This window comes from Castanea sativa, chromosome 2 (genome assembly GCF_040712315.1).
Source record: "Castanea sativa cultivar Marrone di Chiusa Pesio chromosome 2, ASM4071231v1".
NCBI classification, from domain to species: Eukaryota; Viridiplantae; Streptophyta; class Magnoliopsida; order Fagales; family Fagaceae; genus Castanea; species Castanea sativa.
Window position 1 is genome coordinate 28863347 of NC_134014.1, and position 14361 is coordinate 28877707.

The following is a 14361-nucleotide window of genomic DNA, read 5'->3' on the forward strand; positions in this document are numbered from 1 at the left end:
AAATTATTTCAAAACTTAATCTTTCTACCCAATTGCAGACTAATATGGATAAAAGACCTTCCAGAGCAGATAGAAAAGGAAAGGGTAAGGCACCGATGGTGCAACCCAAAAGAAAAAAGATCTTTGAGACAACATCCCTTCAGGATACGTTGCTAGTAGAAGCAATGTATTCATGTAGTGGCAAAAGTGAAATTCTACAAGAAGTGCTCTGCACTGATCTTACTTTTCAGGACGGAGAATTTACAGACCTCCCTTTTCACATTTCAATACTTCTTGATAATTTACAGGCAGCCTTTACCCTCAGACAGAAATCCTTATTCCAAAACACCCTTAAGGCTTTAGAATTACATCTTGTTAACACCAGTGCATTTATTGAAGCACTTGGTTGTCAACTCCCTGGCAAGGAGGATGGAGATTCAAGCTCCACAAAGACAAATTCACAGTCTATAACAAGCTATCTTATGGGAACAAGCTTTTCAAAGCTCCACCCTAAGGTTCAGCAAAAAACGAGACTTGCCATTAGAGTGTTGCCCCCAGAAATCCAACAGAATATACTAACTCACAGAGCTCTAGCCAGTTCTTATGACAGATGGATGTATCTTTTTAAACTTTTAGTCTCTACAACATTTATCAGGACAGACATGACAGACAATGTATGGCTATCCCATAAAGCTAAATGGTATGAAGGTTTTGGAGACACAGAAAGAGTTTATGATGGACAGCATCCCTATCCGGGATTGCTCATTAACACAACAACAGAGGACCCAGTGATCTGTGATCCTTTATGGTTATCTGAGATGCTAGAAGCAGGGTTTATCAATAAGTTAATCCTAACTTCTGGAAATCTGATCAGCTTATTCCCCAGAGTTATCCGAGAGGCAGTTGAACAGATTGGAGGACTTAATTATATGAAGTTTACTCTTTGGAGTACTCTTCCAGTTTGGGATTCTAGCCACTATATGAAAGCCCGTCCAGCACATATTTTGGTTCTCATCAGTGACTTCAGTTGCAGTCCTGATCTTTATTGGTATACAAGATAGACTTATCTATCACTTGATGATCCTCACGATCTGGCACAAGAATGGTCTAATTTCATGAACAATAAGATCTTTGAGGTACAGAAAGAATTAGATAATGATTTCCATTTATATGGCTACACCAACAGAATAGCTATTTATGGACCAAGACCTCTAGCAAGGAGGCTCATTGGGAAAAGAAAGATCACTAAGGACTATAAAATAATGACAAAGAATCGTGCTCCTACCTTCCTTCCTATAGTATATTGTAGTCTATGTGAAAATTATGGAGCATTCCATGAGCATACAGCCAACTCTGACTCTGATCCATTGGATTATGATAATTACGCGGATACAGATTGACGGTATGAGACAGAATACTCTCCCAGATAGAAACAGACAGACAACAGCGACAGATCACTATTCACTAACATACTTCAGATAGATTCAATACAGTCCAGACAGATATTCAGACAGATACAAATAGATTTCTACTACTATTCACTAGCACACGTATTAATACAGATTCTCAGACAGACTACAAAGACAGACAAACAGACAAACAGAGAAAGACAGTCCAGACAGAAACAGACACAGACAGATATTTATCATTACTATTTACCAGCACGCGCAAAAGAGACGCGTAAAAGAGACTTGACAGACTCTCAGATAGACTACTATTTAGGATAAGCCTTCATCGACAGTCTAACTTGAGTTAATTCCATAAACTCAAGTTACTTTTCTAGAGTAACTATGGGTGATCTCATCTATAAAAGGGATAGACTTTGAAGACAGAACTAAGCCTGAATTCCAAGCCTTTCATTTAGAAGAAAGAAAGAAAGCCTTTGATAGCCTTCCTCTCCCTCTCTCAGACAGACTCTTGTACTTCTTCTTTTATTGTAATCTTGTAACCTTTCTCAGACAGACTTTACTTTGTAATCTTGTAACTCTTCAGACAATTTTTTTTTTCAAAGCTTGTATCAGACAGAAGTGTTTTCAGTTTTAATCAAAGACAGAAGTTCAAGTAAGATTTTATTAGTCTCTGTGTTCATATTCCATACTCCGTTTTAACCTTATTTTGAATATATCTATTTTGCTTTTTTCTTCTTTATCATCTATTTTATCATTGTTTATGCTTCCATATTACTGCTGTGCTCTCTCCTGGGTAGTCATTGGTATCAGAGCCATGGATGGTTTATGTATCAGTTTTATTTCTTTGCAATTAAGAAGTTACTAGGAACTATATTACTGCATCACCACTAGTTGCTCCTTAGTAGTGTTGGTCAGCCTCAATACTCGTTGGCAAACCATAGATTCGCGTTGGTCAGCCTGTTTTGTTAGACGATGGATAGGCGTGTGTGTTGGGTGGTCCTGCAATGGAGTTTCCCGATGAGGTGGTCCCGATAGCAAGGCAACCAGTGGTTAGTAATAGTTCTGCCAGTAATTATTGCTTTGAAGTAGGATGCATATGTCTAATCACTCACTATTTGTTGCTAGTTCACACTTAGGACAGGCACACACTGATAAGAACATGGATAATGATAGAATAATTAATTCTGAAGAATATAGCATGAAAGATATAGATAGAAATTTGTTAGAATGGAATAAGTGGAATATACCGACAGAAAAAACTGATAAAATCTACCGACAGACTACATTTTCTAAATTATCTTTCTTGAGAGATTACACTATAAAAATTGTTGAAAGAACTTACTCTTTGTTTAATGAATATGAAACAATTCAGTTATTCTCAGAAGAATCTATCAACCGACATAAAGAAAAATATGCCTTTTTACATATTGGTTTGGTTCAAGTAGCTATAAAACCATTAACAAGAGAAGCAGTAAATGCAAGTGTTTTACTTTGTTTAAGAGATGACAGACATTTAAGATTTAATGACTCACTTCTTGGAATGATGGAAACAAGTTTGCATAATGGACCAGTATACTTTAATTGTTATCCTAATTTTGCTTTAAGTCTAACAGACAGAAATATTATGGATGCTTTAACTTTGAATGTCAAGATAGACGGTTATTATATGAAAGAAGGCTTAGAACCTTTAGCCATCATTTATAGAATTTACTATAAGCTTATGAAAACAACCCTTGACCCACAATGCATAGCTAATCCATCTCCTAAAGGACATACTCTCCTCCTTCAAGCCTCAACTCCAAATAGTAGACTTCGTGTTCCTAAACAAATACAATGGAAAGACATAAACCTTCCTGAACAATGGCAATTAGAGGCCATTGCTCCCACACCAAAGATAGAAAACACAGAGCCGGATTTTATAGCCCAAAAGACAGATGGTACAGTTATTATTTCCTTTAATAATAATGACAGACATACTGACAGCCTTATTAGACTCAGCAGCTCTTCAGGAAGGAAAACCCCTATGATGTTCACACCTAGAAGTTCTTTTTCCTCCAAGTCACCTTTCTTAGATTACAGGCCTTTGCCCCCCCAGAATCTTCCTCCAATCATACACCTTCCTCCTATAAACACCAAAAGAAATCCTGTCTAGACAGAACCTGCTTATTATCCATAGGAACTACACAACGAACCCCTAATGTTCATCAAGCCCTTTATGAACCCCAACTTCAACCACGACCTGATTCTCCTACCCAAACAGACATATTAGGATTCACTGATTATGATAAACAAATTAATGTTTTATCTAAGGAATTTGTTTTAGATAAAGAATTATTAAGACATGATTACTTAAAACCTGAAAATATTGACAGAAAAAAACCATTTTTTTAAAGAGTTTAATGAACAAGAAAGAAATAATTTGAGAACTAAATATTATGAAATGATTACAGATTTACAGACACACTTTAGTTTCTTTGACTTTTTGGACTATCATAATAAAAAGATAAGTATAATAGACAAAACTTTGTCATGGACTAAGACAGAAAATCATGAAAAGGTGTACCAAGCTTATCCACCCTTTGAATCAGTTATATTGAGTCAAAGTAGTGGAGTCCAGGTTTTGGCTACTCCTATCAAAAGACCTAGTTTAAGTGATGATAATAAAAATCTAGATAGCATAATTCAACACAATAATTACACCAATATATACCTAAAGTCGATTGGTCAAAAGTTACAGGAGATAGAAGACAGAATAATACCCCCTTCCACTTCTATAAAAAAGGAAAATGAGTCTAAAACCCCTTTATTTATTCCTTATGAAATACCTCCTCATCTTAGATCACCTTTAAAGAGACTCGTGACAAAAAAAAACAGATAATCTACTTGATGAAATAAATAAAAAACTAGACTTAATGAAACTAGAAACACAAAAAGGTCTGATAATGAATACATTAGGAAGAACTGAGTCTTCAGAGGATGAAGAATCAGAAGATAATCAATTGACAGACCTAACAGACTTATCAGATATAGATAATTTAGAATCACAATTTACTAATAGATTACAAATTAGTAAATTAACTTTAGGATCTTCATCCCAAGATCGTAAAAAAGAAAAAAAAGGAAGAATTGAAGATGTATATCCCAAAAAGAATTGGTATCCTAAACCCACTCCCCTTGATTTACAGTTTGAAGAGAGACACACTTTTGTTAATTCATCTTATTCACCAGATTTAATTTATGAATGGGATATTGATGGAATGTCAGAATATGAAATAATAAACCTTTTACATGAAATGACTATGCTCACTAATGTTTATAAGAATTATGGAAAATGTGATCATTAGATAGCCCATTTACTTGTCACTGGTTTCACTGGCCAATTGAAAAGCTGGTGGGATCATTATTTAGATGATGAAGACAAAAATGAAATATTGACAACCATTAAAAAAGAATCAGATGACAGTGTTATAATGACAGATAGACAACCTTCACAAGATGCTGTTAACACTTTAATTTACACCATAACTAAACATTTTGTTGGAGATCCCAATCAATATAAAGAAAGAGCTTCAGATGTTTTAATTAATTTAAGATGCCCACAACTTTTAGACTTTAGATGGTATAAAGATGTTTTTATTTCAAAAGTCTTGAGTAGAAATGATTGCCAACAATCCTACTGGAAAGAAAAATTTATTGCTAGTTTACCTTATTTCTTTGCGCAAAAAATTAGACAGGATATAGCTAATATTGATGGCACAATAGACTATCCTAGCTTGACTTATGGTGATATAATATCTTCTATCAATAAAACAGGTCTATGGTTGTGTAATGATTTAAGATTGAAAAATCAGATAGAAAAAGAAAAAAGATATGCTAAAAAAGAGCTAGGAACTTTTTGTGAGCAATACGGTTTTGACCCTTTAATTGCTCCTTCTAGGAAAAGACAGAAAGAAAGAAGAAATGATGATAGATACAAATATAATCGTAGAAGATATCATAAAGGTAGGACTAAAGATAAGAAAGAAGAATCCAAAAGAAAGAAAAGTGATAGATATAGAGAAAATGATGTTACTTGCTTCAAATGTGGTAAAGAAGGACATATTAGTAAATATTGCAATTTCTAAAGAAAGATGAATAAACTTGATATATCAGGAAAATTAAAGGATAAAATAATGAGGATAATGGAACTAACAGATAGTGATGAAATAGATAATGAAATTCAACAGATAGATAATCATGATACCACTTCATCATCATCATCTACAGATGTTTCTTCACATAATGGAAAGACTAAATTATGTGATTGTAATAATCCTGATAATTGTTATTGTAAAAGGAAACTAAAGATATGTGTCTTAACAACACAAGAAGATATAATAATGGATTTGATAGACAAACTCCCGGATCTACGGTCTAGAAAAGATTATCTATCCAAATTAAAAGAATCTTTAACCCAACTTGATAGATTTGAGGAAGACCTAAAAGATGACTATAAGTCAACCTATAATTTTGCAGAAATTACTAATAGATTTAAACCCAATAAACCTATAACACTGATAGATTTACAGACATATATTAATAATCTAAAAAATGAGCTGAAAGATTTAAAATCAGAAAATTTCATCTTAAAAAACATGATTGATCAAATAGCTGCACAAGTGATTAATATAAAAGATAAAATTAAATACTGCAATGAACTTCAATAGACTCCCCTAACATGAATAGACATAATTATGCTGGAGAAAGTTCTTATGAAGATGAGTTTTTAAGTATAATTGACAGAATGATATTCCAAAAGTGGTATACTGAAATAACTCTGGTTGTTCATAAAGAATTCTCATTAACAGTTATTGCCCTTGTTGATTCAGGAGCTGATATGAATTGCATACAAGAAGGATTAATACCTTCTAAGTGTTATGAATCAACCACAAACAGATTAACTCAGGCTAATGGTGACAGACTTAAAATAAGTAATAAGTTAACCAAGGCATACATACATAATAATGGAATCAATTTCAGAATGCCTTTTTTCTTAACAGGCAAGCTGTCTTCCAAAGTTATTTTAGGAAATCCTTTTTTAGCCTTACTTTATCCATTTTATACAACAGATAATGGAATACATACTCATGTTTTTGAGACAGAAATATTCTTTAAGTTCATCATACCCCCTGTTCCTAAAGAAATATAGTTGTTAAAAGAAATTTCCATATTTCAAGATAAATGCACTAATGAAATCGTGATAGCAACAGAAAGTGCTACAAACCCAGTGGAAGAAGATGCTATACTCTCTACTCAGCAGCAGTAGCACTTAAGAATATATATATTTTCAAAATCTCTAATTTTCAAAATCTCTACTCAGCAGCAGTAGCACTTAAGAATATATATATATATATATATATATATATATATATATATATATATATATATATATTTTCAAAAGTTTTACAAAAGCCTCTCTTTAAATTTACTCTTTTCACTAATCTTCCTTACAATTTTGTGTTTCCTACAAAAATAGATACCCTCAAAAGAATCCTTTGAAAGATGCCCAATTTGGACCTTTAGATGCATGAAGGCCTTCAGCAAATTAATTGTTAATTTTAAAATTAACGGTCAATTGCCTGGCAAGCAAGATAGCCATTCTAAGGCAAATAAAACTTTAGACCGTATTCTGCCAAAATAATTATCAGACAGTTTAGATTAGACAAATATTTTGAATAGACCACTAGCACAAGGACTAACCCTCCAGATAGATTATTTTCCAAACACTTTAGACAGATACACGGCAGTCCAGACAGAAACAGATAGAATAGCATGAGTCCAAGACTGTCCAGACTAAACAAAGATATTCATTCAACATTCAGACAGATTCTTAGATAGTCCAGACAGATAGATTACTATTTACAGATGATAGATTGCTATTCATTAGCATATTTGATAGATTAAGACAGTCTAGACAGATTTTCACTACTGTTTACTAGCATGTGCACTATTACAGATTCTTAGACAGACCACTCCAGACAGACAAAGACAGACAGACAGAGAAAAGACAAATAGACACAGACAGGCAGATAGATATTTATTACTACTGTTTACCAGCATGCGTAAAAGAAACCTAACAGATTCCCTCTCAGACAGAATCCAAGACAGACAGTCCAGACAGATACAAATAGATGGGAAAAAGACAAACTAAACAGACAGACAAACTTGACAGATTACTGTTTAGAATAAGTTTCTACCGATAGATTAACTTGAGTTAATTCAACAAGCTCAGGCTACTTTTCTAGAGTAACTATAGTCTCCTCATCTATAAAAGGGACAGACTTTGAAGACAGATTTAAGCCTGAATTCCAAGCCTTAATTTCCAAGCCTTTCATTTAGAAGAAAGAAAGAAAGCCTTTGATAGCCGAAACACTCGTTGGAAAACCATAGATTCGCGTTGGTCTGCCCGTTTTTTGTTAGTCGATGGATAGGCGTGTGTGTTGGGTGGTCCCACAATGGAGTTTCCCGATGAGGTGGTCCTGATAGCAAGGCAACCAGTGGTTAGTAATAGTTCCGCCAGTAATTATTAAATTGCTTGGAAATAGAATAAATATGTTTATCACTTCATTATCTGTTTGCTTGTTCACACTTAAGATAGGCACACACTAATTTGAAACATGGACTATGATGATATAGATTATGATGAAGGATATAGCATGAGAGATATAGATAATAATTGGTTAAATGTTGAAATGGATTATGAAGCAGATTCTGACTTTGACAGAGAAATGGATAATTATGATTATAACTATAATAATAACACAAATAATTGGAATGCATTAATAGAAGATAAAATCAACTGACAGACTGATAAAAACAATAACAGTTTCCTAGACAGAATAAATAAAAAATTAAAATCTTTAGAAGATATTAAAAGATCCACTGTTATAGAAAGAAAAAATGATAGAGACGATAGACCAGATAGTTTTTTAGAACTTTGTGAAAGAATTAATGCTTTAAACTCAGGCTTTGAACCCCATGAAAGATCATCTTTAAATACTATGAAAGATAATTGGTATAATAGGCAACAAAATAATTTAACAAGTACCGATAGATCAATAAATATGATAGATATAAGGAGCACTAGAAAAGATACTTTAAAATGTGATGATGACAATAGTTTTGAAAATTCTAAAGAAGCTGACAAACTTATATCTATAATATCTAAAAGCCATAATGAAAGTCTTATAGAAATAATGAAAGAAGAAAGAGGCGTAGAAAGAAAAAAGACTAATAATATGAAAGATGGCCTAATTATAGAAAGACCAACACGTATGGAAGATGAAGGAATATTTAAAAAAGGCATAGTAAAAGAAATGATAGCAAATATAGAAAATGGCAATAGTAATTTTAAGATGGAGAAAGAAGGTTTGAAGAAATCAAAAGAAACTCTGACAGAAAAGAAAGAAAGCAGTTCTATAGATATAATGCATAAGAATAAGATAGATATAATGGATGAACACAAAGAAAGAAGACAACATGATAATACCCTAAAGATAGATGGCATAGAAACTCTACGTAAAGAACTAAATATAGAAAGAGACATAGATATAGGAAAACATGTGTCAAAAAAGGAAATAGAAAAGGACATGTTAAAACCAAAAGAAAATAGTACTCTTGAAGAATCTCTACGTAGGAAACTAGAAGTAGAAGAAAAGATAGAACAAGAAAGACATACTCATGATAACCTTGAAATAGTCAACAAAAGAAGGAATAATAATAATAAAAACAATAGTCATGAAAGATTCAAGAAAAAAATAGATTAAAGACTAAAATCAATTGAAAGAGCTACGATATATACTCAAAATGATAGTTTGACAGAAATAGCTAAAAAGATAGAACTTTTAAATTCACCTTTAGATATAGACAGAAAAAGAAATATAACAGTTTTAAATTCTACTGAGTTATCAGACAGTGAGAAAGATGACAGAATCGATAATTTAACATATTGTATTCAACTAGTTTGTAACCCCGTGCATATGCGTGGATATATTTGAAAATAATCACAATTACATTTATATATATATATATATATATATATATATATATAATTTAGAATCTAATTAGATCTAGACTTTTCTGTTTTTGCATTCAATAATTTACTCACCATAAAAATTAAAAAATTGGATGGAACACATGCATAAAATTGAACTCCAATTAAAATTCAATTTATAATCTACTTAAATTTAAATTTTTTAATTTTTGCACCTAATAATTCACTTGACGCACAAATTTAAAAACTAGATGAGACACGTGACTCAAAATTAGACTCCAATTTAGAATTTAATTGAATTTTCTCATTAGATAACTTATTTATTTATTTTTTTACGATGAAGATAGAAGTACATATTTGTGTAAAAAAAAAAACAAAGAAAAAACTGAGTTTGAACACAGAGGCCACCCCGGTGGGCCATGTCTGCCAACACCAGTAAACACAACAAAAGAAAAGTTCCATAAATTTTATTTTAAAAAAATACTTCCAATTGGTCCTTAAAAAAAAAAAAAGACCATAAAATTTTGAAAGGTAGACCTTCTGAACTTGTTGCTTCAACGCAGTCTTACCAAAAAAGAAATTTAAAATCTTCAAGGAATATAAAATCTTTTGTAGGGTCTTTGGAGAGAAACATTGGTGCACCAAAGTATTTAGCATCAGCTTTGAGCTTTTTCATTTGGTGGGTTTGCTTTCTTGTTCTGCAAGACTGAAGAAGAGTGCGTTTTAAGAAGAAAACTCCTGATTTACTTCAATTCAAGCATTGGCCCAACCATCTACATTGCTTTTCAAGGCATTCAACGATTGCTGAGGCATCCTTTGGGCTGGCTTTGGAGAAAAGAACAACATCATCCGGTGGTCTCTTTTTTTGAAGGACCAATTGGAAGTTTTTTTTATGTTTTATTATTTTTTTTTTATAAATTTTATGGAACCTTTCTTTTTGTTTTGTTTACTGGTGTTTGGCAGCCATGGCCCACCGGGGTGGCACCTGTGTTCAAACTCTGATTTTTTTTTTTTCTATTATTTTTTTTTACACAAATATATACTTCTATGTTCACCGTAATTTGTTTTTTAAAGTGATATGTTGAGAAAAAGTTATTTGATAAAAAAAAAAAAAAAGTTATCTGCTGCTTCAACGCAGTATAACCAGAAAATTAAATTTTTTGTTTTGGTTGTGTTGAACAAAATATTATCTCTTGGAAAGCAATAAATAAAGAAAGAGAGAGAAAGAGAGAGAATGCTAGTATTAATTAGATAATAAGGTGGAAGCAATTATATTTAATGATGTTTTTTTAACCGTTACATTTTTTAGAAATTTACAGTTTAAAAAATGTGTAACTTGAACCCATCTCATATATATATGACTTATAAACTTGAATTTTTTTTTTTTAGTTATACAAAAAAAACTCATAAATATAAAATCATTTAATAATTATATTTTTTATGGTTTACTTATATTAAACTCCTTGTTTTTTACATTAAATTAACTTATTTGACATAAAAATTAAAAAACTTAGATAAAATAAGACAGATGGCACAAAATTAAACTTTAATTAAAATCCAATTTTTATATTGAATTAACTCACTTGACACAAAAATTTAAAACTTAGATTAGATGGGACACATGGCGTAAAATTAGATTATAATTTAATTTCAATTTGAAATCTAATTAGATTTTCTCTCAGCTTTACCTATTATTATATATATAGAATATAGATGACAGAATAATTATATCTCTTGCAGACTAAGTAGGTCTGGAACTGGTTATTTGAATACTAAAAACCATAAGGAAATATATTATATATGATGGCTATGAAGATACTTAGGAATCTACTATCAAATATCTTGTCAAATAAGGTAAGTCCTTTACTGCTTCTGGGTCTTAAATAGCTTTTTTATGCTAGTATTTTTCATTAAAATGAACATAAATTTTTTTTAGATAAGAGGTAGAGTGGAGGAAGCAAATATTTAATCTAGAACCTTCTGCCATATTAAATACCGATTCTCCCAAAAATATTTGGGAGAGTGGATAATTTAATACATTATATTATATGACAAAATAATTATATATTTTGTGCGCTAGGCAGGTTTGGAACTAGTTATTTGAATACTAAAAACAAAAAGGAAATTTATTATATATGATGGCTATGAAGATACTTTAAGAATGTGCCTTCAAACATCTTGTCAAAGAAGGTAAGTCCTTTACTGCTTCAATGTCTTAAATGGCTTCTTTAACCTAGTATTTTCCATTAGAATGAACATAAACTCCTCCAGATAGGAGCCTTCCTTTCATAGATCCAAGCGTTTTGTGTTCTGGAGACTATTAGGAAGACATGGAGGCGTTGTTCTTCGGAAAGTTCCATTCTCAACTCTGGTTTGTCTTACTCATATCTTTTCTCTTAAGCTTGATACTGCTTTTGTTTTATCATTCGGCTATAACTGGTGGGGATCAAAATAATGTGGTCACCTTTCTGGTCAACAACTTTGTGAATGTAATCCAGGACCGTGAAAATAAATCTATTGATTTCGCTGTAAATTCTAGCCACCGAACAATTACTTTATCAACCAATCATCATAATTCTACTTGTGAATTGACCACGAATAAGAATTCTGGTAGACAAGTAAAAGTGTCACAAGAAAAGAATGAGGCGATTGAACATATTAGTCCAAGTTTAGATTCATGTTCTGGTCGATATATTTATATGCATGATGTTCCTAGGAAATTCAACGAGGACTTGCTCAAGGATTGCCATTCTCTTATCAAATGGTTCGATATGTGCCAGTATATATCAAACCTGGGGCTTGGTCCTAAGATTGAAAATTCGGAAAGGGTTTTATCGAGCAAGGGCTGGTTTGCAACAAACCAATTTACGTTAGGAATCATATTCCATAACAGGATGAAGCAGTACAAATGCTTAACCAATGATTCATTGTTGGCTTCAGCAATATATGTACCATTTTATCCTGGCTTTGATGTGAGTCGTTACCTTTGGGGCTTTAACATCTCAGTGAGAGATGCTGCTTCTTTTGCTCTTGTCAAGTGGCTTACACAAAAACCCGAATGGAAAAGAATGTGGGGTAGAGATCACTTCTTGGTAGGAGGGAGGCCAGCTTGGGATTTAAGGAGACAAACAGATGACGATTCTGATTGGGGTTCAAAGCTTATGTTATTGCCCGAATCTAACAACATAACTTTGTTATCAGTTGAAGCAAGCTTGTGGAACAATGACTTTGCAATACCATATCCTACGTACTTCCATCCATCCAAGGACATTCAGGTAAGAGAGTGGCAAAGAAAAATGAGAAGAATGAAAAGGCGGTACTTGTTCACTTTCACTGGTGCCCCACGACCCAATTCAACAGGTTCCATTCGAGGTGAGCTTATTGATCAATGTCAGTCTTCATCCACATGCAACTTTGTTTCTTGTTTACATGAAGCAAAAAAGTGTGAGGACCCTTTAAAAGTGTTAAAGGCGTTTCAGAGCTCAGTTTTTTGCTTACAGCCTACTGGGGATTCATTAACTAGACGATCAACTTTTGATTCCATTTTGGCGGGGTGTATTCCGGTTTTCTTTCATCCTGGTTCTGCTTATGCACAATACATTTGGTATATGCCTAGGAACCATACTAAGTATTCTGTGTTCATACCACAAAATGATTTAAAGGACAGAAAGGTTCTTATAAATGAGACATTGCTTCGAGTTCCAAAGAAAGAAGTTTTGGCAATGAGAGAGGAAGTTATTAAGCTAATTCCAAGAATAGTTTATGCAGATCCCAGTTATAGATTGGAGAGCCTTGAAGATGCATTTGACATAGCAGTTAAGGGTGTTCTTGACAGAGTAGAGGCAGTAAGGAGGGGAATTAAGAAGGGTAAGGATCCTAGTATTGGTTTTGCAGAATACAATGTTACAAAATTCTAATTGTTAGATAATGGGAGTCAAATGTCAGAATTGCAAACCTAATAGGCTAATTTATAACTGGTGTTTGTCACTCTCTCTTTGTGCGCACACGTGTGCGTGTATGCATGTGCGTGCGTGTGCGCGCGTGGTATTTGGAAATAAGTTGGAATTGCATACCTAATCATTGTTTTGCTAGTAGAACAATAATATGATACTTTAAAAAAAATGCTAAAGCCACAAAATATTTTACATTTTTTTTTTTTTTTTACAAACAATTAGTGTGTGAGTGGTTATTGGTAATTCAAAAAGTGATATTAGTGGTGAGTTTAAATGAGAACTAGTGTAAACTTGACTCATCAATAGTTTGTAAAAATATTGTATTGTAAAAATATTGTAAAATAGTTTGTAGGTATAACATTATGTATTGTATATTGAATGAATCAGACACATGTCATAATCACAATTCACACCTAGACTTTAACCTTGTTGGACGATATAAATTAAGAAGGGTTTTATAATATACTGGCCTTGAAGCCTGTGCATTGCGTGTGCTCAATGGTTTTCCATTTTTTTGGATAAAGATTGTTGATACCCACTTTGGCAAGAAGACCCAATAACAAAAATAAGCCCAACAATATAGAAGGGAATAAGGAAGAAGAATAAGCAAAGTGAGAAGAAAACCATTAAGCCCGAATAAAACCATTAAGCCCAAATGGTAGGAATAATGGTCTATGGGCTTGTAAAATAGTAAAAAGGCTCCAAAGAAAGCAAGCGGGCCCAATGGAGCCCAAAGAAAGAAGTAGTAAGCTCATGGGAATTATAAGAAATGGAAAGCAAGCAAAAATGGCCTGAAGGAGCCCAAAGGAAGGAGTTAGTAAATGGGGTTGGTACAAAGGCCAATAAACCCCGAAAGTATAGGATATGGTAATTGGGCCGGGGAAGCTTGAAAGATTTAGCAAAAGCCCATGCGAATGAGGAATTGGAATGGGCCGAGGATGCCTAAAGGAATGAAGCGGGCCTAAAGGAATGAAGCGGGCTGAGGATG

General features: G+C 32.9%; 1 protein-coding gene across 1 annotated transcript; it reads left to right on the forward strand.

Moving 5' to 3' along the window:
• Positions 1-11750: 11750 nt before the first annotated feature.
• LOC142625163 (xyloglucan galactosyltransferase MUR3-like) lies at positions 11751-13337 on the forward strand. The gene is made up of 2 exons (XM_075798860.1): positions 11751-12392; positions 12459-13337. Exons 1-2 carry the CDS (start codon positions 11751-11753, stop codon positions 13335-13337), a joined length of 1521 nt encoding a protein of 506 aa, XP_075654975.1.
• Positions 13338-14361: the final 1024 nt, after the last annotated feature.

Bases quoted from the DNA above. Each gene is read 5' to 3' on its own strand.
- LOC142625163 (XM_075798860.1), top strand. From the start codon at position 11,751: ATGGAGGCGTTGTTCTTCGGAAAGTTCCATTCTCAACTCTGGTTTGTC. The intron at 12,393-12,458 runs GTGAGTCGTTAC...GCTCTTGTCAAG, and splicing joins CATTTTATCCTGGCTTTGAT to TGGCTTACACAAAAACCCGA.